The following is a 24,431-nucleotide window of genomic DNA, read 5'->3' as shown; positions in this document are numbered from 1 at the left end:
TTTACGTTTTTTTACACTTTTAATTTTTAACATTTTTTTGTGTAGTTTTTTTAGTTAGTTTGATTTTTTTTTACTGAATTAAGCCTTTATAAGAATTTGTATTTGTTTGGTTTTTTGTTTTTTTTTCGTTTAAATTAATTTATAATTAGAACTATCACTTTTAGGTAAACTTACATACAATAATATTAAAAAAAATATATATATATGTTTATCTACTATATATATATGTATGTATATATGAATATAGTACAACATAAGAAGTTATATAAGTTTCCATTTAAACGCAATAAGAATAAAAAGTGTGTATTAAACATTTAAAGAAAAATATATGTGTGTGTATGTAACTAAGGAAGCAAAATACATAATATATTATATATTAATGTACGCTACAACAATATCTAACTGTTAGTTAGTATGTGTGTGTTTTTAGCTTTGCATTTATTTATGTTTTCAACTTTTTGGTTTAATAAATTTTTCTTTTTCGTTCTTTTTCGCTAAGTTTTGATAGGAAAACAAACGGTACCTGCTGCTGGGTGTGCTCAAATATGTGCGATTCCTTTGTATATGTATGCTATAATTAATTTGCATCGCCAAACTGCGCACATATAGCCAACTGTATGGGTGGGCGTGGCAGCGGGCAGCCAAAAGACCGAGGCAACAAGTGCTGCGCGGCGCCACAACTCTACCAACAGCGAGACCGCGCTGTGCGACAATGTTGGCTGGCTGTTTTTTTATTTAATTTGTAATATTTTTTATTTAGAAATTTATTAGTTATTCACGCATATTATTTCGTATATCTTGTTATTCTGTTAATTTTGTGTGGGTCTGAATTTTTTTGAGATTTTACTTTAGAATTTGTTTTTTTTTTTGCTAATTTTTCTTGTGTTTTTGCACACAAATTGCAGCTATAATAGTTAATATCTTTTTCACTTCATTTCTACGCACCGTAAAATTATTTACAAGAAGAAAAATATTTTTATGTAAATTTATAGCCAAGAAAAATAAAATTATTCTAAAAAACGCATTAAAATTGTTATAATTTAAGTATAGGTATTTAAATAATAAAAAAAAAACGATAATATTCAAATTACAGCGCTAAACTTGTTGTTGTATATATGTATGTACACAAAAAGTGATTTTTCGTTAATTACAAACAAACGTATTGCAAATATTTGTTGGTTTGTTGCAAACTATAATAAATTATGCCATTTTCATTTGTTTTTGGTTTAACGAAAAACGATTGCTTCTTTGTTTCAAATAATTATGCATTTTCTCAGTTTCAGTTTTAGTTTACATAGTTAATTCGTTTTGGTAAAAAGTCTCTATATAAGTATATATTTATATTTTTTTATATGGTTGTATGTGCTTCAACTTTTTGTTACTTGCTTCATTAGTTTAACTTCTGCTTTTTTGTTTTGTTTTTGCACTTAAACATACATAAAAAATTAATTATTTCTTTTTAAATTATATTTTTTACTTGATTAATTAGTTATCGTTTAGTGTAAACAACTACATATTCTCAGCTCATGACGGTTCATTGATTTAATGGTTTAATTCGTAATTTTGTTTGGCTACATGTAACGGCTTGTTGCAGAGTTGCATTTAGTTATTTCAGCATTTTATAGTTAATAATATTTAAATTCAGTAGTTTTTTTTTAGTTTTTAGCGCATCAAAACGCTTTCAAATTTTTATTTATTTATATAATTTTTTTTTTACTTTTATTTTTTAATTACTTAATTTTTTTTTATATTTATATGTATTCGTTAATTCAAAGTTGTAATCAAAAACCAAATGAAAACTTAACATTAATTAACATATATATGTATATAGTTTGAAATCGCTTACACAACTAATTAATAAAAAAAGTTAATTATGAAATCATTTGAGGAAAAAAAAAAACAAATCGAGAAAAAACAGACGCTCAACCGTTATATGGCCGGCAGAACAAGTGTTATACAGAAGTTGATTTAATTGCAATAATGTATGGATTTTCTTACGGCAACACAGTGCATTTGGAATTCGCGCATGCAGCGTTATTTGCAACATGACGTTTTTGTTATTTTTATAAATTTCTATTTGGTGATTTTGGTGTGTGTGTATGTGTGTGAAAATGCTATTGTTGGGGCATACACTGTGTAGTAGTAGACGGCAGTGTGGGTGTTTGTGTCAATATATATGTAAGTATATATAAATGTTATGTGGCATGTGGCAACATGTGTATGCAATATTTTTGCTTGAGTGGCATAGTTTAAATTAAAAGAATGTGTCAAAAAAAATTCACAACGTAATCGTAAGGAATTTTGCAATTTGTTGCATTGATGAGTACATTAACATTACTTTACTGGTTAGTGGTAACTTATGTATTACACACAATATCAATATTTAAGAAGAAGAGCTCTACATTCTTTTTAACGGTTAGGAAATTTGTTGCTGCTTTTTGGGTGCTTTATATGACACATAATTACAACATTTTGAAACTGCAACATTTTGGAGTTGCAACATTTTGGAGTTGCAACATTTTGCAGTTGCATACATTTTACAGCTGCAATATTTGGAAGTTGCAAAACTTTGGAACTGCAACATTTTGAAGTTGCAACATTTTGGAGTTGCAACATTATGCAGTTGCAACATTTTGCAGTTGCAAACATTTTACAGCTGCAATATTTGGAAGTTGCAAAACTTTGGAACTGCAACATTTTGAAGTTGCAACATTTTGGAGTTGCAACATTATGCAGTTGCAACGTTTTGCAGTTCCAAAGATTTTACAGCTGCAACATTTGGAAGTTGCAAAACTTTGGAACTGCAACACTTCAAAGAGGCAACATTCTAAAGTTGCAATATTATGCAGTTGCAACATTTTGCAGTTGCAAAAAATTTACAGCTGCAACATTTTACAGTTACAACATTTTAGAGCTGCAACATTCTACAGTGCAACATTTTGCAGTTGCAAGATGTTTGAAACTTTTTTCGCATGTTGCATGTTATGCTCTGCGACTTTTTGTTGTTATAATGTTTTCTTGCTTTTTAAATGCTTATGACTCTACAGCTGTCTTGCTTTAGGTTTACTTAGTTGTTTGTTGCAGCTTTAATCAAACGTTTACATAATTATTGCGTGTTAACGCTTACAATATTTTAATATTTCATAAATTTATATTTAATTTACCATACAAATATATTGTTGTTATTGTTTTCGTTTACTGCGCATTGCATTTAAATATCAAGTATCAATCTATATATACTATATAACTGTACTTTACATATAAGCATACATATTTATATATGTGGTTAGTAGTAGTAGTGTTTGTTGTCGAACAGTTGTCAACGTCATAACGCACTCACTATATAATACATACTTATACAATATAAATATATAAATTTTATTGGCTTAGCAATGCTTGTATACATTTGTTATGTCTGCCTTTGTCATTTATTGCATTAATTTACTTTTGTTGTGGCTTTAGACTAACACATAATTGTTGTAGTTGTAGTTGTATTTTTTAAATAACTTCATTTAATTAAATTTTTTTTTTTTTTTTTCAAATTACTTAGCATAAATATTTTTGCATATTATGCGTTTTTTTTTCAATATCTTAGCTATTTGCCTTCTCCACTCTGAATTGTTTTCTAATGACCTACTACTTCATATGTAAGCGATTCCCTTTCTAAAAAAAAATGTATATTAATTTCCGCTATGCAACGCAGTGCAGCAGCATGTGTGTCTTCCACGCGTATTTCTTTAACTTTTAACTAATTTACCTTTGCTGCTAGCTAGTTTGGTTGGCACTGTACACACACACATGCACGCAGTTGGCTGCACTGTGTCGGCTACTCGCTACGCTCTTGATTTGCCGCTACTCTTACTTTAAAAAAATGTGTTTACCCAAAAGTTGTAGTCCAGCACAATATATGTATGTGTATCCATACTATATATGTAAATATAGTACATATATATATTTAGCAAATAGAAATATTTATGTGAAATTGTTTGCAATTTGTATCTAACTCTGCTTGCAGTAGTAAACCTTAAATGTTATGCATCAACAATGCATTATTGCTCAATAGTTTCCCCCCATTGGCTTGGCGCAACAGTCTCATGTTGGCTATATATTTTTTTATGTGAGTGTAAACCTCGTTTGCTTCGTATTCGTTGTGTTTTGGTGAACATCTGTTGAGCTAAAAGGAGCTGCTCATTACAACCGTTACAGTTAAACCTACTCACTCACACTACACTCAACCAACCATTCACTTATGGAAGTTTGTATGTATGTATATATTGTGGTGTCAAACTCCTTCCCTTTGATTGCCTTTTGAAAATATCAATGCATATTTGTTTGTGTTTGCGCTTTTTTCGCATTTTTATACAAAAGTCACTTTAGCAAATATATTTCTTTAACGTTATATGTTCGGTTGTTTTATATATGTAGATATATCTATGTATGTAAAGTCGTAAAGCGACGCTTTGAACGTCTATGAAATTAGATTTACAATTAATAGTAACATGCATGACAATATCGTAGTAATAGTATATAAATGTATGTGTGTGTGGGTTTTTCATAAAGTTTTGCAGTATTTTGAGCATCTTCATAATTTATTTTTTTTAAATTAAGTTAAAAAGAAAATAAAAACAAAATTCAGGTGTTTGTAACATGTTTTAACATGATTTTCAATCATTTACACGTTGCGCTTCAACTTGACCTTGCGGGTATTTGTATTTATTAAGAGTGCCAGAGAGCAAATGTCAATTTTTGCGCAACCGTCTTGCTAAGGGTTTACTAATTTTCATTGTTATAATTTGATTTGACTTGATATTTCGCTATCAATTGAACTTTTTGCATTCACTTGCATTATTTATTCCGTTGTCTGCATATTAGTTCACCGTTATGTGTGTTGTATACTAATTTTGTATGTGTGTGTCGCTTTTAGTCATGAAAATACTCAAAAACTAGCAGAAAACACATACGTTATGCAAAAAAATATAGTAATTATAATAAGATAAACTAACAGTAGCAAATAAGTGTGTGTGTGTGTTTTTTGTTTTTGTATTCAAGGAAAATCATGCTAATAAACAATTATTTCTCCGCTGATGTTGCATTCACGCCCGACGCCGCCACGCTTGCCGTTGCGGCTGGCGCAGTGACTTTTGTTGCTGTATTGTTGTTGACTATCGATTTATTACTTGATTTTGCTGCTGCCGCCGCCGCATAGTTCTGATGATGTTCTTTTTTCGCCGCTGTTGAGTTTGCGCCCAGCGCATTATTGGAATCCTTTATTTGTACTTGTTGCTGCTGCTGCTGTTTAGGCTTTTGCGCCTGTTGTTGGTGTTGTTGCTGCTGATGCTGCTGCTGTTGTTGGCGATTTTGCTGTTTGTGCGGTGCCAAACCGGAATTGCTGCCGCCACGGCGCAGCTCGTGCGGTGAACTGCCGTAATGGTGATGATGATAATTATTGTTGCGTGTCACCACTTGCGGCTTATTGCCCAACGAACCGCTACGTACACGCACATTACCACTGCCGAAGGAGCCGGTGCGGCGTCGGTTGCTGCTGAAGTTGGCATAATTGCCGGCCGGTTGATTATTGTGTTGCTGCTGCTGTTGGTGTTGTTGCTGATATTGTGGCCGATTGCCGACATAGTCGCTGCGATTGCTGATTGTCGTATTCGGCTTGCGTCCACCGACGCCGACTACCGTTGTGCCATCACTCTCGGAGACGCTGCGTAACCGGTTCAAGTTGCGACCGCGACCGAGACTGCCAACACCTTGCAGCATTTCATTGATTTCGGGCTCGACGACACGGAAGTCTTCGATAGTTTTGAATTTTTTCAAGTACTCGGCCAATTTTGGCTTTACCGTAAGTTTGTCGGCATTTTTGTAGTATTTGAGGAAAGCCCAGAATTTCTCTAGACCATAGAGTTGACCTGCAGGGCGCAAAGGGTGAGCATAGTTAGTATTGTAAAAGCAAAAAATTAACTAAATCTACTAATATGCCTATTGATTTTTCAAACACCGCCTTAATTGAGGCAATTAGCTATTCGACTAAGATAGCTAAACTTGACTAATTGAAACAATTAGCTAATTGACTAAACTAAGGCGCTGTCAGCCAGAAAAGCCAATAGCAAATTTTCGTCGCTCTCATTACTCACCAATTTCATAGTCGGCGATTGTCTCATCCTGGAAGTCCTCATAGACATTTGGTCGGAATTTCTTCTCTAAACCGTACGAAAAGAAACGGAACAGACACTCCAATCCATAGCGGAAGCCGTGGCTGGCATCGTCCAGCGCCAAAGAACGGAACTCATTGTACATTGTTTTGTTGAAATTTTCACGCAAAAAGAATGACCAGAAACGATACAGTGTGTTCATCTCCTGTGATTGGCCATAGCCTAGACGACGGCGCTCCTTCAGGCAGCGTGAATGATATTTGTGGTAAGCTTGTTGTGTAAAATTGTTCTCCTTTAGCAACGAGTGCGAAGGATGTTGGAAGACCGGCAAAGATTGTGGCACAGATGAACCATAGGATGAGGTTGTTGGTGAAGTGCCCGCCGACGAACCCATAGAAGTGGTACGTGGACGATGCTCGACCGAGTCGAGCAACCAACCGACGTGCGCCTCCACTGGTGGATTCGATGAATGGCGGGTCTTACGTTTACGTGGCGTACGCGGATCAATTGAATGTGAACTGGGTGCGGCATAGAAACGTGCACGACGTGATTTCAATGTCGAATTGAGTGTACTATTCAGTGTGGAATCCTCATCCTCATAAGCTGGCGGCGGTGGTGGCGGTGCTTGTTGTGCGTAGATGCGTTGACCGCGACCACCACTCATTTTCTCAAAATCTTCTTGGGATATTACATTTACCGTACGATAAGCTGTGCCCACATTCGATGTGGTCCAGAGATCTTCCTCATAGTTGGCCAAACCATCGTTTATGACATTCTCGAGATCTTGTGTGATTTTCGTGCGTGAATGGTAGTCGGCAGTGCGATCGTAGCCTTCGTGTTTCGGTGCACGTTGAACTTGTGAGACAATCAGCAGTTTATTAATGTCGCGATCAGCAAATTCGTAGTCGGATTCGTCGTCGTCGGAGAAATTTTCGGTGAAATTATTTATACGTCCAGATGCTGGGATGGGATCCATAAGTTCTTCGTCGAATTGGAAATCTAATTCTTCCTTTTCAGTGGCATTTGTGGTGGCGCCAACTGAAGCTGCTGCTGATTGCGGGGTGGGCGGAGAAGCTGTTTTGTTGTTGATAATGGTTGTTGTGGTAGTGGCATTCGTAATGTTGTTCGTGTTAATTACATTTTTGGCATTCGATGTGGCGGAGGAGGCGTTCGAAGTGATCAATGTGGTTGTTGCCGTGTTTGTTTTTGTAGCGATTTTGTTTACATTATTATTGTTATTTGGCGTGATCGATGATGATTTCGTTTCAGAGGTAGCATTTGTGTTGGATGTTTTAATGTTTTGTTGTAGTTGTTGTTGTTGTGTAGATAGCGATTGTGTGGAGTGTTGTTGATTGGGAGATTTAGTATCTTTTAAAGCATTTGATTTTGAGCGTCTCTTTACCTCTTTCCACATGCCCTCAGCGGCATCGCCCGCCGTCTCGTCGGCAACCACCGCCGCTGTATTTCCAGTGTTGCCTTGCTCCTCCCTCCTCTTACCAACACTCTGTTGCACTTTCTGTGGCGTCGACGACGTCAATTGCGGTTGTGTAGGCACTGTTGGCATCTTCACGCATTCGGCCAGACCACTCAAGTGATCGGCCAACTGAGCCACAGCACCACTGCCAGTCTCCACTTCAGCCACTTTTTGTGTGAGCGCGCTTATGGCCTTCTCTGCATTCACAGCTGGTGTCGGTACTTGCTTCACCTGCTGCAACAAGAGCGAGGAGACCAAATTTTGAGAGTTGCGTGGCACTGGCGGTGGCGGGATGCTAGTCAATGGTTTCGTTGCCATAGCTGAGGTAAGTATGGGCGGTAAGGGCACTTCGCTGGGGTACGCCACACCAGCAATGGGCGTTACCGTAGGCGTGGCAGCCACAATGGGACTTGCCGCATTCTTATTGTCATCAGCTACAGTTTGAGTGGCCGCAACGTTAACACCATCGCCACCACTGCCGGGCGCAACATTGTTATCGTTGCCAGCGCTGGCTGTAGCATTCGCTGGTTGGTTAGTCTTTTGTATATCATTATTTACACTTTCTGGTGTTTGGCCAATTGCAGTGTTCACTGCTGCATTTGAAACAGCCACCTGTGCGGCTGGATTAAATGTAGTCTCGATCACGTCGCGAATAGGCCATATTGTGGGATTTGTCTTTGTGCGTACTTTGTAGCCTTCGAGAAACTCCAGCTTCTCGGACTCCTTGATGGCGTTAATGAGCAATGCCACGTCGGTAGTCAGAGCTAAGACGCGATGAAAAGAAGCAATCAATGTGACTGGAATACAACCTTCTGGGTCCATTTTGCGACGCAGAAAGAAATCGCCAGTTAAATTCTCTTCACTGAAGTAGTATTCACTGCAAGTAGAACGTTCAGGAAGTTAATTAATATCGGAGTTTTTTCTTATACATTTTATTTTAATTTTCTAAAATTAATATGGTTTGAGAAATACTTACACTTGTTTCTTGATCGCCTCCTTAACCGCTTGTGCGTCCATTTCAATATAGGCCGCCGGCACTGGGCCGTAATAGTGCGTGCCCATGAGCACAAACGAGGACTGTTCGACACCGGCTGCATCCGCCGGCAAATAGCTTGCGTATTCGCCACTGGTTAACAGATGGCGTGGTATGCGATTTGACGTACGACCTGGTCCCGGTCTTGTGAATCCACCGCGCCCTTGCCGCCCACCCCGATAGGACGTCCGGAAGCGCCGTTGCGTGCGCGCTGGCCGCTCGTAGTCGCGTTCTGCGACGCTGCCGCCACCGACGGCACTACTGCGCTCGGTGCCGCTGCCGCTACGCCAGGAATCAATGCGCTCAGTAGGGCGGGAAGTGGGCCGCGCTGGGCGTTCACCGCCGCGTACTGTTTCACCACCGCCGGCACTTGGCGGTGCATGTTGACGCCAATCGCTGCGCTGTTGTTGTTCTGTTGCGCCTCCGACATTGTTGTGATCACCGCCGCTGCTGCGTTGCTCTTGATTGTGGTACTGCTGTTGCTGCTGGTGATAGCGAGACGTAGTGTTTGGTAAACGTCTAGCGGGGCGTCCAATCGGTTTCGGGCGGCTGGATTTGGCAAGGTCGATTTGCAGAGGTCGCCACTTGTGTTTGGGAATCTTCTTATTGATGCCATTTGATCCTGAGCTTGTGTTGGCTGCTGCTGTTGTGGCATTTGCGGCACTAGATCCACTGCTGCCTTCACCGCTGCCTGATTGCGTACCAGACTTACTGGACTCATTTGCCGTTTGACTTGTTGTCGCAGCTTTGTCGCCTGCTGTGGCAGTAGTGCTTGTTGTTGCTGTTGCTTGATCAGCGTTGCTTTGTGCTGTTGCTGCTGCCGCTGTACTAGCGTTATCCTCTTTATTATTGTTATTTGTTGCGTTTGCAGAACGCTGCTTATGTTTCGTGGAACGTTTAGATTCGTTATTTGTGGGCTTGCCACCTATTAGCATAGGCCAATCGCCGGCGTTAGTGAAATCACTTGCCTGCATAAGTTGAAAAGAGAAAGGAATTGGCGTTTGTTAATTGATTGTAATTTTTGTGGTTATGGGAGGTGGCAGAGAGTATAATGTTTTTGACTTACCTTTTGATTGACTTTCTTGCCTTTATTCACAACCGCAGTCGGTGCTACGTCTGTGGGGGGTACAACTGAAAATGGCAACAAGAAAGTGGATATAACTATTTTAAATAATTACAACTATAGTAAAGGTCGATATAATAAAAAAGAAAAACAAATGTAAGAGTTGTCGACGCAATTATTTTGAGGTTAGAAGGTTAGATTGAGTTTGATATCTTCTGGGTTCAATTAGAAAGGCCTACTTTTTGGAAATGTGTGCTGGTGAAAGTATTTAGAATTATTCATTATAAACAATAGCCAAGTTTTACGCAATCCATCTAACAGTGTCTGAGATATATTTTTAGGGAATTTTAGAGAATTTTTCGGATTATCAGAGCAAATGTGCGCTTGCAATAGTGGCTTGATATCAAAGTGGGTTCAAAAAAACTCAATTTTATAGGGCTCAGCTACTTATAAAAACAATGTGCTTAGTATACATAACCTCACATATGGAAATCTTTCTCTAACATGAAAAAATCCATATGCTGTTTATACTTCTTCTTCACATTTTCGACAAATTTTGTTTACGCCATACGCATATTCGCTACGTGATTAATTTTTAAATTATTTTTTTTATTAACAATTTTCTAAAAAGCAAATGGACTAAATTTGAATAGGCAAAATATTGTACATGTATGTATGTATGTATGACTATGTATTAAAAAATTATATTAAAAAAACAACAAATTATACAAAAAAATATATATATGAATCTATATATGTATGTAAATACGATATGCCAACGAGAAGTCGGTAATTTCAAAGCAGGTTTGGCACAGCGGTGCGAATTTATTGAAACGCAATTCAAAGCCGAAAATTGTGAAAGGAAAAACAAAGAGAGAAAAATGTTGTTTTGGCAGCACGATAAAATAAGGTGTATATAAACGTGGCTGGAACAGGTGTAATGAAAAAACGAGTAAAGCAATTGAAAAAAGGAGAAGTTAAAAACAACACGCCACTCCTCATCGCTACCAGCTTCGTGTTGGACTCGCTTTATATTCTAGCCATCAGCACACCAACAAAAAAACACATTTCTACCTCAACACTTTTATCGACAAAAACAAGTTGGTACAAAAACAAACAAAAAAAAAAACAATAACAACTGCACCTTACACACACTCACCAATAGTTGTTGCTGCTGGTGCTGCTGCCGCCGGGGCTGCTGCTGTTGAGCTTAACGCTGTTGTTGCGTTTACCTCGTGCTGAGTGGCTGCTGCTGCTTTACTGCTGTCGGTGCTTGGATTGTTGCTTTTATTGCTATCAGCAACTGGATTAGTATGCGCCGGAGCAGTTTCTGAATTGTTGGCAACTTTTTGGGGTTGTTGCTGCGTTTGCTGCGGCTGCTGTTGTTTAGGTTGTAAAACACGCTTGTTTTCTAATGGCGACGAACCGGTTGTTTTGGGGCTGGAAGACTGTTTTGATATCTGAAAGAAGCAGGAAAAATACGTTGATAAAAACGAGGTTAAATTTTTACGTTTGCCAAAATTCTTTTTCAACATTTTCAATTTTGTTTTTATATCAAGTATATATTCAAATGTTAATTAAATGAAAATAATAAAAAAGTAGGAGAAATGTGACAAACCAGTATTGTCGAAAAGCGGTTGACAGGTTTTTCGTTTGCATTTATGTTGTAGTAGTAGCACAGGGAGCTCTTGAGTAATGTAAATATTTATGGGGGAAAGAAAAAGTTACAAAAAAAAATTAAACATTTTCGAAAATGAAAAAAATTCCCATAAAGGAAAATTATTAATTATTTTATACTTTTCTTCGTAATATCAACCAATGAAAGTCTAATTTTGTACATGTCAGTATTAATTTGTATCAAATCAATTGAAAGGCCTACATAAGTATTATCTAAGAGGACACTTGGTTAATTGACATCAATTGTTGCCTGCTTTTATTGGCTTCAATTATGAATATTGATGGTAGTTTCCATTACAAAAACAAACAAACTTACATAAACGGGTACCGGTATTTTTTTCATTGATTTTGTTTTGCTTTTTTTATTATTTTTTTTTTGCTTGATTTTTTTATATTTTTTTTTTTGCTTATTTTTTTTTTTATTATTATTTTTTTGCTTGATTTTTTTTTGATTGTTTTATTTTTTACATTTTTAAATTTTTTGATTTTAAAACTTTCTTACTTATTTATTTTTATTATTGTTTTAGATTTTTTTGTTATTATTATTATATTTATATTATTATCATATGATTTTTTTATTATTTTTATTTATTTATTAACGAATTTAATTGTATAAATTCAAAATTCATAATTCTACATATTTGATTTATATTTGAAAGTTATAGTTATAGTTTTCAAGTTCATCATAACCAATTTCTTGAATTTGATCACTTACCCCCCTTAATTTTGCGACTGTGCTTAATTGAGTGACAATTAACTGCCAAATTTCTCTAATATCACATGATATGCTAAACATACAATTAAAAAAAAAAACTTAAAATCCATATTGATTCGTAAAAAATGTGTTTACGTGACTTTTGGAACATCGTCACTTTAATTTTTCAATTTACTTGGCATATATGCGTCTCGCTCACACACACTCTTCACTCGGGCACAAGAGGTGCAATCTGCAGAGCAAGCACATTTTTCAAAATACGCTTTTCCAACTCAATCGAGTACCCCCTCTATGCTTTAACATCAATTTCTGCCTACGCCCAACCGCCAGCACACTAGAATACCGGGAGCATAGCGCAAAAGCATTACATTTCAAACTACAAAGTACGTGTATTTGTGTATATTGGAACTCTCTGCTGTGGCGCTGCTCCAAGATAATGCGCATAAACGCTGTGTTCCACCAACAAAAGAGAGCCGAACGCCCAATTTGCGGTATGTAGGCAGCTGACATAACCTCAATATGTGTAGAAAATGCCTGTACCACAACACATAAATATACTATATGTTTGCATATTGGTAGTGTATGCTTGTGTGTTTATTAATTATCGATATGAATTTTACACAATTTTCTGCTGGAAAAGTACTCGTACATTGGGCACATAGATGCCGCAGCCAAACGAAGTTGGTGCGTATGGAAGACACGAAGAAAGAGCTTCGATTTGCCGCATTGACGTAATTTCAATTGCGGAAAGCATGTTAAAGCACAGTGCATAAAACTAAAAATAAGTATAACAAAGACGCATGGTATTAAGTGAAATTAATTAAGAATTATTTTCAGTGAAATTTTTGTAAAATGGCATAAGTTGATTTAAACTTTTTGACTTTATTAAACTATTGAAAAAATGGCATAAGTCAGTTTAAAATGTTTGAGTTTATTTAGCTTTTCAAAAAAATTGAAAAAAGGCAAAATTAAAATTTTATTATTTAATTAAAATTTAAATTTTCGACTTTTTTAGCAGCAAAGCAGAACTTTTTAGGAAATATTTTAATTTTATAAAATTCAAAAAACAACACTTAGGTATATGCTTTTAGTATCTACAATAAAAACTGAAATCTTTTTTACTATATTTGTAATCCCCATAAGCTTTTTGTGCATATATATGTAAGTGTACGCACATCGGTATGTTTTTGTATATCGCACTAGATTCGTGGTGGTTCCACGGCATTCATATTGAAATTTACCTCTTCTATATGATTTTGCTTTGCGCTGCTTCTTTCCGCTACCGACTCGCTATTGATTTATGCAAAAGTCGCAGTTTTTCTTCAGAAGCACTTCAAATTTTATATTCACAATATATTTTATTTTAATATGGAATTTAGCACCTCAATAACAGTACAGTTATAATAATTTTAAGCTTTTATTGCGCTTTCGGGTTTCCAGTTCACAATCTGTTATCACTTTTCGTTAGCAATGGCATAAAGCAATAACTAACACTTTGTGTTATTTTTTTTTTTGTTGTTTGCTTTAAACACAGCTATCTAATCACTAGAGTAGCGCTAGATTGCAATAAGTTTAACAGTTTATGCGATTTGAGCACTTTTATGAGTTCACTGCAGAATCCTCACAAGGATGTTACAAAGTTTCTGCTTTATGTTTGTATGTGTGTCTCACTTTCAAATGAAATCAAAGTTCACTTTGGTTGTTGAAGGAAAAAGTTTTGCACTTTTTAGATATTTTTAGATTTAAGATTTCTTGGTTTGCTCTACTGAGACGTCTGACTTGTTCAGTGGTTGAAGAAGTTCTGACTTGTTGGCGAGTCGCGCGATCGCTGAAATCGACTTCACCGAGCGGCGTCTACGTGAGCGACGAGCGATAGCCCGAGATAGCGTGTACAGAAGAGCAAACATGCAACCGCACAAAACAGCGATGGCAGCAATAAAACAACAAAGAGCAAAACAATGCACACACACATACATACATATGTATTTATATAGGTAAGTTATTTGGTGACTAAACAGTTGGCTGCCTGCCTGACTTCATATTGCTGTTGCCGCTGGACTGGTGCATGCTGACAGTGCATGTGCAGGGCCACAATAACACCAACAATAATTACAATAACGCCAGCTCCACTTGGAGCGATAAATATTTTTGTAGCATTTTTGTTTTGCTCTGCCCGTACACAATGTAGTTATTTGTTTCACACGAGTGCCAATATTAAGAACAACTCACGTAGGCCAAGTGTGGAGCGCGGCGGGGAAAGCGGACATTTGCGAGTTGCCTGATGAAACAAATATTTACTTGGCTATCCCCTCTACTGGGCTTATATGAGTTTCCCCTGATGGATATTTTGTTAAGCCAAGGACGCCGAACTTATAGGTTAAGCAAATTCAGAGAAATTTTGAAGAAAATATAAACAATTATTATGATTCAAACAGAAAAAGTAAATAAGCTGTGTTTTTTTAAAGTTCAACACCTTTTATTTGATGTTTTGGGATTAGATATTTCTCTTATCAGACTCTACAACTGTTACTCATTTTGCGATAAGCACAAAAACATCGCCGGTTGCCATTATCGTAAAGATGATTAAGCAGGAGCTTAAAAATTTCGTATTTGGTTCGACCTCTGATGGAAACCGTTAATATTTCGAGCTATCTAGTCCAATATAGTAAATATTTTCAATTTTTTGGACGGATTACGCTGCTTCCGTACAAATTAGGTCTGGAATTGCTCGTTACCACGATATTTTGGTCTATGTGACCCGTTCTCATTTCAAATATGTCTTGTGTGCGGATTTTTTAACGACAAGGTATGGTCAAAGCGGCAGTATTCCATAAAATTATTTGAGAAAACGTCAACAACATGGCACATGCGGTTGGAAGAGGTTGGAAGAGATTGGAATTTATTTTTGATCACAGTAGGAAAATAAGATCAGTATTTCTATTTCTATTAAAAAAATTCTGTCACTAGAATTTCACTCTAGAAGAACAGAATATTTCCTAGTTAAACTCAGACCGAAAGCGCCGTAAGCTGTCTTTTAAATTGATAGCTTAAACTGAATTGGTTCAAGCCACGTAATGCTTCATTGGAAACCAAATGTACACACGTTGGAATCCAATCAGACTGACATTAACGGCGCGCTGGTCCCAGAGAAACTGAACATTTTTTTAATAAAAACTGGGGGATTTAGTTGGAGATTAAATTAAACAGCTGGTTGAAAGTTTGGACCTAAAACTAAAAAAATGCTATATTTCAACCACCAACTAAGCTATTTTAACGGAATCTAATCTTGGAGAAAATTACTAAACGAAATTATTTATAGATACTATTAATATCTCCGAAAGTTCCAGAATGATTTAAGTGCATTTGGTGCAGTCCAAAAACAAATTACTGCAATCACTTATATTTAGGCGCAGCATGAAGTCATCAGACAAGTTATAAGTGAAAAACACTTCGAAAAATTGATGTTTGTTGAGAACTGTATGTGTATAAAGCGTGTAGAGTTGGAGTTGAAGAATTGTTTGTGCTACTTCACCAATAAAATGAGTAATCTGAGCAAAAGTGTGGAGACTCGGAGCGACAGATTTCAAAACAATGCGCATTATTCATACCTGAATTCGAGTCGAACGACCTGGTGGTTGCTGGCGACTCCATACATATCTGGTGATTGAGCAACCACCCGGCGCGCGCGCATAACGAAATATAAGCCAAAAACAAACAGCTGTAAACAGAAAAGCGAGACAAAAACAAGTAAGACGAAAAAACAACAATGGTGACTGACTGGGGAAAGCGGATACACACATAATGAGAAGGTACAACATGGAAACATTGTTGTAAAACCGTACGAAGCAACCAAGCACAACATAAATAACAAAAAACAAACACGATGTATGCGCGAGTTGGCACGTACACCACCAGCTAGCGGTGCGCCTTGAGAGATGCAGTGCGTCGGGTGTAACGCACAGGCAGCGCCTGTGAAAAACTGGCGCACGAGTGAAGGTAAACGGTGGAAATCTAAAGCAAATACATCTAATGAAGAACACTCTTTTATATAAAACGCTACACGAAAGTATAGAGCAAAATAAACCGCGCACACCAAACGACCATAAGCTCTTAAAGACCTAAATGTTTACAAAAAAAAACAAAAAATAAATCAATTACGAAAACAAGATAAGCTGGCAGCGATGCCAGTACGCGTCCTTCGAAGCTGCTTATCAGCCGAACAAGCCACGAGGTTCGAGTTCGAGTACGCCTTCTGGAGGCGCAACATGACACGTGTAGCTGCTGTTGTTGGCACGTAACCGAGTAAGAGTGCAATTCGAAAGTGCATTTCGGAAGCCGTAGCAATGCAATGCAAGAAAAAGCTTACAAGCTGCGTAACCAATATTTACAAGCGGCGACCACGTAATATTCGTATGTAATTGCACTTAGTGGAGCTGGTCAAACGAGGTCGGTCATTAAACTTTACGCCAAATGGCGACAATATATGCATATATGAGTAGTTAAGAAGGCGTAAATGTTAAAATTTAGTTGCATAAAATCTACAAAACAGTTAATAAGATTAGTTAGAGGTAGACAAGTATATGCAAAAGTAGGTGTGTACATACTTAAGCATGTAAGCCGAGGAATGGCAGACGTGCCACGCGGCCAGTCCTCCTTCGAAGTTAGCATACGAGTTAGAATATTGTTCTCAGTAGCAATACATATGTACATACATATGTATGTGTGTATGTTCTGCTAAACTTGTTCAATTGTAAACAAGGTCACTGTATTATTTATAATTTTTTCGAGGCGATAAGATAGACAAACTCACTTGAGTATTCTAAGCCGCAGAATTTATTGATTTTTTTAGTTTATTGACTGTTATTGTTGTTGTATATGTACTAAAGTGACATAAAGCTCTTAATTACTCATGACAATATTTTAAAATTGAGTATATTTGATAGAAAGCGAGAGAGCGAGAGGGAGAGTGTGGAAAAATCATATCGAATTTCAAATGCAGTTAAAAATAGTCGTAACTTTTGTAGTAAACAAACCTTGAAGTTGTTTATTACTCCACAAAATGGCGCATGTTCATTTATATGAATAAAGAAAAAATGCTAGAAAACTGGTTTTAGCATTAGAGCTATGAGCAAATTGCACATGTTCCGTGCTAGCAATAAACAATATATTTTTATTACAGATTTAAAGGAGATTATGTGTATAAACATGCATGTTAAACGTTAAGTCGAATTATAAAATTGCAACACATACATATGTACATAGAAACATTTGTGTAGATATGTACTACAGCCGTAGGTATGTAAGTGTGTAGTATATAATTTTGCTGTACAATGTTGTGTTTTATTGTAGAATTCGTAGGCACGTCTCTAGCATATTTGCACACACTGTATTTAGTATAGAATTTTTGAGTATGTAACCATATTTATATTTAGGGCACAACAACAAATAGTCAAAAGAACGTAAAAAAAATACTGTGCCATAAGATTACTAGCTGTAACTTAAGAAATGAAAAATAAAATAAAAACAACAATAGCAAAAATAAAATAAAAATCCATAATAAAAAAAAAAATAATTAAAAAAAATAATTAAAAAAAATAAAAAGCAACAAAAATTAATCAAAAATAAAACGATTCAAAGGGATCGTACGATCGCTTACTATTTACAGATAAGTAACACTAAACAAGCGCTATATTTAGCTCGACGCCTTATCTTGCTGGAAAACAGTGTAGCGCTTTGCAAGCTGATTAATTCCCGAAGCCCTTATAAATGTACTACAATCAAACTATATACATGACATGTACAAATCCAGTTATAGAAATTTATATAAATCACAATCAGAATTGTTTTGTAAATTGCAATTGTGGGCGAGGCGAACGTGTGCAGGCTTAATCGAGCTAAAAATAGCTCGCGATTGAAAATTTTCCACTATTTGCAGTAGAATAGACAAGTATTTAAATAATATTGCATATACATACATATGTATGTACATATATATGCATTAGTTTATATAAGATAACAGTTAAGTTGAAATTATGAAAGCTTGAGCGCTTGCTTCAAGCATCATTCATTAATCGGATCGAATGCATTGTTTACGCTTTATGGCGCTTGCTGAGGAAGTTGCGGGCGGAAATGCGGTATTATTTAAATATTTTAATCAGTTTTAATTAACAATAAACTTGAGAGACTCTAAAAATATATAGGGAGCATGTGCGCTTTAATTGTAGTTGTTGTATGATTGATAAGGTAGGAAGCAGGGGCCGGCAGTCGCTGCTGCAACTGAAGGCATAAGGCAAACTCATCAAGCAAAAAATAAATATATAAAGTAATTTAAAGGAAATATTAAAAATACAACACATATAAAATATTAAAAAAAAAAAAATAAAAAAAATAAATATAAAAAATAAATGAAAGATAAATAATAATAACGATATAAAAACTAAACGCAAATAAACAAATAAAATTTTACAATATGAAATTAAAAGTAAAGCTAAAAAAGAAAGAAAAATAAACAATAAATAAAAAATACATTAAATAAAATAACAAAAAAAGTAAATACAATAAAAGAAATAAAAATAAATAAATAAAAAAATGTTTTAATAAAATAAAAAAATAAATACAATAAAAAAATTAAACATAAATAAAAAATATCAATAAATATTAAAAAATACTTAAAAATGAATAACAAATGCGAATTAAAAATAAAAAATAATAACATTAATATTAAAAATACAATGAAATAATACAAATATAATACAAAAAAAATATTTTTTTATTTTATTTTCTATATTTAAATAAAAAATAATAAGCACAAATAATGATAAGATATAATATGAAATTTTAAATAATAATAAAAGTTATAAAAAAAATGTATGATAATTATAAAATAAAATAAATAAAGCACACACCAAACTAAATTGACAAATAAATAATAAATTTTAATAATAAAAATAAGATTTGTAAATTTTATAATACCTTCGGTACTTTTGTTTTTGGTTTTTTTTTTGATATCAGCGAGCTTAGTAACAAAAAATACTCAAAAAAAAAATTAGAAACTCAGATATTCTGAACTAGCATTGCTATATACCTATGTATATAACGCAACACAGATATTTGTGATATATATTATACAATCGTTCCAGAAAGACGATCGAAAAAGCTCACAGATAGAAACGAATATTTGACGACTATGATTAAAAGGCAAAGATCAGCCCTTAAAAAGGCTTAACTTTGGCAATATATTCTGGGCCGATAATTTGGTGGAAAAAGTAAAAGAATTTCTCTGGTACCATCTACTAAAACATCTGCTAATGAGATTCAAGCAAGTTTCAGTTCTGAGGCTGACTGACCCAACCACAGTTTGTACAGTTGAAGAATTCCTAATTTAGTATTCTATCGATTAAATAATGTTTACAATAACTAAAGTGCATCTAAGCCAAAATAAGAGGACTCTTTGAAAAAAAAACTACATTGGCCTTATCTCTTAAGGGAAGGTTGGAGGATATAAGTAGACCCGACAATTTACAGAAAGCTAATAAAACTTATGTCAAAAATAATATTTGACGTGTATGTATTTTCTTCCTCAAAAATTTCTTGGCACCTGCTATTTATTGAAAATTATGATTTACTAATTTTTTTGATTTTTTTCTATGAAAAATATTTAACACAAAATATGTGGAGTTGGCGGCATACAATTTGATTTCCTAACTTTAAATGATATCTTCTACTTAGCTATTATTTACCAAACTTTTTCTGTACACCAGCAACTAAGTACCAAGCAACTTTATCTTCATTTATGTTATACACATATTTCATATTTGTTTGCTTTTGTGATAAGATAAGGGAGATAAAACTTATCATAAGAAAAACAATAGTTTGAAGTGCGTGTAAAAATAGTGTCCAAGCAATTTGTGACACTTCACGTAACCGACGAAAATTTGGCTCAAATTAATGACAATTTGAAGTGACCACATGTGGGCGAGAATAAAATAATATCGGTATGCATTGTTTGGTGCTTATCTGGCATATCAGGATATGCACACAAACATACATACTTGCGAGTATTTACAAATTTGGATCATGCGATGCTGATTGTCGTTAGTCAGTCTAATTTGATTGTTTCAATTTAAATAAATCGTACACTCGAATTACTCTACGATTCGCTTAAGCGGCCATGGTGTCGTTGCTGTTCACGTGCCCAGAACGTGACAGTTGACGCAAATGAATTAACACGCACCAACTAACTAATAGATAGATTACAAAGAGTGGGAACATATGGGATGAACAAATATGTACATTTATATAAGTGGGAATTATAGCACTTTTTTTAGCGAAATATTAGCACTTGCCCTATTCACCCCACTCGAGAGCATGATAACGGGTGTTGAAGCGAAATATTGCATGTACATTAAGACAAAAAAGCAGCCGTAAATTGTAATTAAATTCCACCTGTAAATGATTCTTCAAAAAAATGTATTTTGCTAAGTAGCGCGCTGCGATTTTTACAATGAATAAAAATATCGAACAAAGAATTTTTCTCAAATTTCGTATTTCTAACCAAATTTCGTGTGCGAAATCGTTGCGAATGTTGGAAAAGGCTTACGGTGATTCAAAAACACGAGCCTGCGAGTAGTACAAAGCCTTCAAAGATGGTCGAGAGATCGTTGAAGACATGACTCGTTCTTTAACTGATGAAAATATAAAAAAAATAAAGTATATGGTGTTTGAAAATCGCCAGGCAAGTAGTATTAGAGAGATGACAAGAGAGCTCGACATTTCTCGCGAGTTCGTTCGAATGATTTCGGTGGATATTTTGAGTGTGAAACGAGTTCTTACTCGACTCGTCTTGATAAAGCTGAGTTTTTTTTTTCAAAAATAGTACGGTTGTGATTTAAAGCCAAGAACGCAATGAATACAATCGATCAACCACCGAATTCACCAGTTTTGATTCCGTGTGGGTTTTCCTTGTTCCCCAAATTGAAATTGCTGCTCCGTGGAATCCGTTTTTTGTCGATCGTAGTGACAAAACAAAAATCGCTGAAGGAGCTGAAGGCAATCCCAAAAACTAATGAAAAGTGTTTGGAGGACTAGAAAAATCATTGTCATAAGTGTATTACATCTGGTGGGGATTAAAATAAATATTGATGAATAATCAAATTTTTTGCGTTTTCCGGGCAATTTTTCGTCACAATATATAAATATTTTCAACCGATTTTCGTATGGAACAAAATGATAAGAAATCAACAAATATTATAATACAATTATGGCAATAAAATTAATCATTAAATTTTGTTGATTATGGCAGCGCCAATGACGCACAGAATATTCAAATGAAGGCAAAGAATAAAAACAAAAAAATTTAAGAAGGAATCGCATGCTACACACCGCCGAATAACTACCAAAACGAGAAGATTAAATCTAGAAAATTAATATACTAAAATTTCGTTTCGCGTCGAACGCGTGGCATTTCGCGTTTGCGATGATCTCAACAAAATTCGCCAACAACACACTGACCTCAATTGTTAGGTAAAAATGCGACATTCTAAGGAAAATCAATAGCCAAGCCGGCTGCCAAGTGCTCTGCATTCAAATGCACATAGATACATATATACATATGTATGTGTATATAAGTAAGCATGTGTCAGCACCATATTAGCTGTGGTCACAGCCCACATTATATAAGCGCTGCGGCCCCCCTGATGAAGGTGATACTATTGTTGTGGCTTGTGGCATGTAGAAGGAGAAGAAGAAAAGAAAAGAAAAGTAAAAGTGAATCGCTCTATTTAGCATGCTTAATTGTTGTTGTAGCGCACTGTGTTGTTGCAGATATTTTCATTGGCCCCAAAAGAGTTTCTTGGCATAGGTTATGGGGCTTTTCATTGCAGGCATTATGTGCATCTAGTATTTGTTGTTAAGGTGTTCGAAATCAGCGATGATACATATGTAGGTAATGTTGAGGTGCTTATGACTAATTTCAGGATAATTTCAGGTTTGACGTTAATAGTTGAGTAGACGAAGCTGTTGCAAAGAAAAGTATGATTCATACGAAATTGTATCGAGTTTTCAGCTATATTTCCGTCTAAGCCTTTTATCAAGAATAAGCTTTTAAAAGTTATTGGCTGTTTTGAAAAACCGTTATTAATTTAATTTGTATTTACTAAAACTAAATTCTACATGTATTAGGTTATATAAACTTTAAGTTTTTTATAGCAATTGAGCTGAATATTAAACCTCAAGCCAATACAATGGGCTAAGTGAGCTTACGCGTTTTTCTCGAAACGGTGTTTTTGAAGTCGGTTAGCAAGATTTCTCAAGAACTACTCAACCGATCTTCAAGAAATTTTACACAGGTCACCGGTCAAATATACCTTCCATAAAGACTTGGGCTAAGGATTTTTTTCGATAACAACTATTTGAATAAAAAAAATTTCTCGAAATTTTAATTTTTGTGTAAAAATATCTCCCAAAAATCTTTTTTTTTTCATTTTTTTTCTTTCATCCAAGTTCTAAGGGAAGGTTTTAACTAAAACATGTATTTTTTCATTTTAGATGATCGTGTAAGGAGTTATCCTGCCAACGCGAGCGCATATTTTTCCCGAAGGGTCACTGAAAATGTTGTCGCAATGGCCAAGTTTAATATATTTTTTTCCAAAACTTTCAGAATTTCTTTGTTAATAGGGTATGTTTGTAACAGCAAAAAAAACTCTAAAAAATATTTCATTTATTATATGAGAAAAAATGTTTGAAGAAATGCTGTCTTTTACCCGAGGAAAACCATGTAACCCCTAAATAATAACGAGTTCGGCTAGTTGTGAAGCACTTGGTGGAAGAGAATGAAACATAAGCTACAAAATAAAAGCTTGGACACTGTCTCATAAAAGATTGCCTACCGAAAACTTTGAAGAAATGCGTTAAGCAACTCTCCAAGCGAAAGTTTTATTTATTGTTTTTTTAACTTGTAATAAAAGGTTCTTAACGAAACGTTCAATATATTAACGGCTTTACTGGAGTGCAAATAGCGCTTAAAATTTTAATTACGAAGCTTCAGAAAAGTCGCAGAATCTCAATAAAATGTCGAAATCAAGGTCCGGTCATCCCAAAAACAAAAACAGTCAGATGAAAAAGTGCCAAGAAAATGTCAATTTTGATGAAATAGGATTTTTAGCTCAATACCGTCTTCAATTAAGGTGACATTTTGCTGCTGTTGCCAGAAGGTCTGTCGGTCAACATGAAATGCCATATTGACGTCTATCGTCCTTTGCTTAAAGATAAACAAAGAAAATAACCAAATATTGTTAAATGTTCGAGATTATTTTGGTTAAAAAAGGCAATGTAACTCAGCAGCATAGAAAGAAAACCAGGGCACGGGAGGATACAGGATGTGGGCCCACAGTTCCATTAAAATAATGATATTATACACATTACAAATTGTTGCAAAGAACCGAAAACCCTTCTGAGAACTCCGGGACGGCGTCCCCGATCTACCCACCTTTTACAGTGATATGACTATGTACAAGATCTCACATATATCGAACTTAGCGTTAAAACATATTTGCTGTTGTTAAAACTGAAAATATTTGCTAATAAAGCATGTTTTGGCATAATTAGAGAGAAAAAGAATAATGGAGCCACGAAAAAGATGCAAAAAATCTTAAAGAATGGCTATCAGCAGTGGCATGAATAAATCTTATTAAACCTACTGGTATAGCAAATTTTAATAAAAATATTCGAGGATCTATCCAATGATAGGTTGGTCTATCGTAGGTAATCGGAACGAAACTGGAATTATATACAGGCAAGAAACGTCAACTCGTTACCAATCCTCAAAAATATTTGGGGAATATTTTACGCCGCTACAACAATACTAAAACAGCATTAAGGTCCTGTCGGGAGATATAACCACACAATTCATTTTGAAAGTTAAAAAGCTGTTCAGTTAATTCGAAAGCAAGGCAGTTCAGTCTAAATCATGATATAATTTTTTATATAGTTTCCAACTTTTTTAAGAACTACAATTATTTATTTATAATAAACAAACTAAAAATTAATATATGGTAAAGGTAAATGCTTGCCTTCTTGTTCGCTCCTTATTCATTAGCACAATACAGTCGGGTCTCAAGCAGAATTCACAGCACGTTTCACTGATATTTGAGATTCCACGTGCGTGCGCTTTTAAATTATTTATGCAAATACTTGTCGTGGTTGAATTGTTTTGAATAAAATTGAACAGTTCAATAGCAAAAGCTTTGCACAATTTCTTATTGTCAATTCAATTGGGTCAAGGGTCTTTTATTTTTGTAAGAAAATTACAATTT

At 35.1% G+C, this 24,431-nt stretch overlaps 1 protein-coding gene across 3 annotated transcripts in view; it reads right to left on the bottom strand.

Moving 5' to 3' along the window:
• Positions 1-423: 423 nt before the first annotated feature.
• LOC126767763 (la-related protein 1) overlaps positions 424-24,431 on the bottom strand; it is a 48,522-nt gene continuing 24,514 nt past the window's right edge. For all 3 annotated transcript variants that reach the window (XM_050485380.1, XM_050485381.1, XM_050485382.1), the window contains 5 exons: positions 10,888-11,188; positions 9,732-9,796; positions 8,609-9,633; positions 6,141-8,509; positions 424-5,915 (listed from right to left, as the gene is read on the bottom strand). In XM_050485380.1, coding sequence (XP_050341337.1) covers positions 5,071-5,915; positions 6,141-8,509; positions 8,609-9,633; positions 9,732-9,796; positions 10,888-11,188 — 4,605 coding nt within the window. In that variant the 3' untranslated portion in view covers positions 424-5,070. The remainder of the gene's footprint in view (positions 5,916-6,140; positions 8,510-8,608; positions 9,634-9,731; positions 9,797-10,887; positions 11,189-24,431) is intronic.

Source organism: Bactrocera neohumeralis, chromosome 2 (assembly GCF_024586455.1).
Source record: "Bactrocera neohumeralis isolate Rockhampton chromosome 2, APGP_CSIRO_Bneo_wtdbg2-racon-allhic-juicebox.fasta_v2, whole genome shotgun sequence".
Lineage (NCBI taxonomy): Eukaryota > Metazoa > Arthropoda > Insecta > Diptera > Tephritidae > Bactrocera > Bactrocera neohumeralis.
The sequence above is the reverse complement of the archived record's forward strand: the minus strand, read 5'-3'. Positions and strand labels throughout refer to the sequence as shown.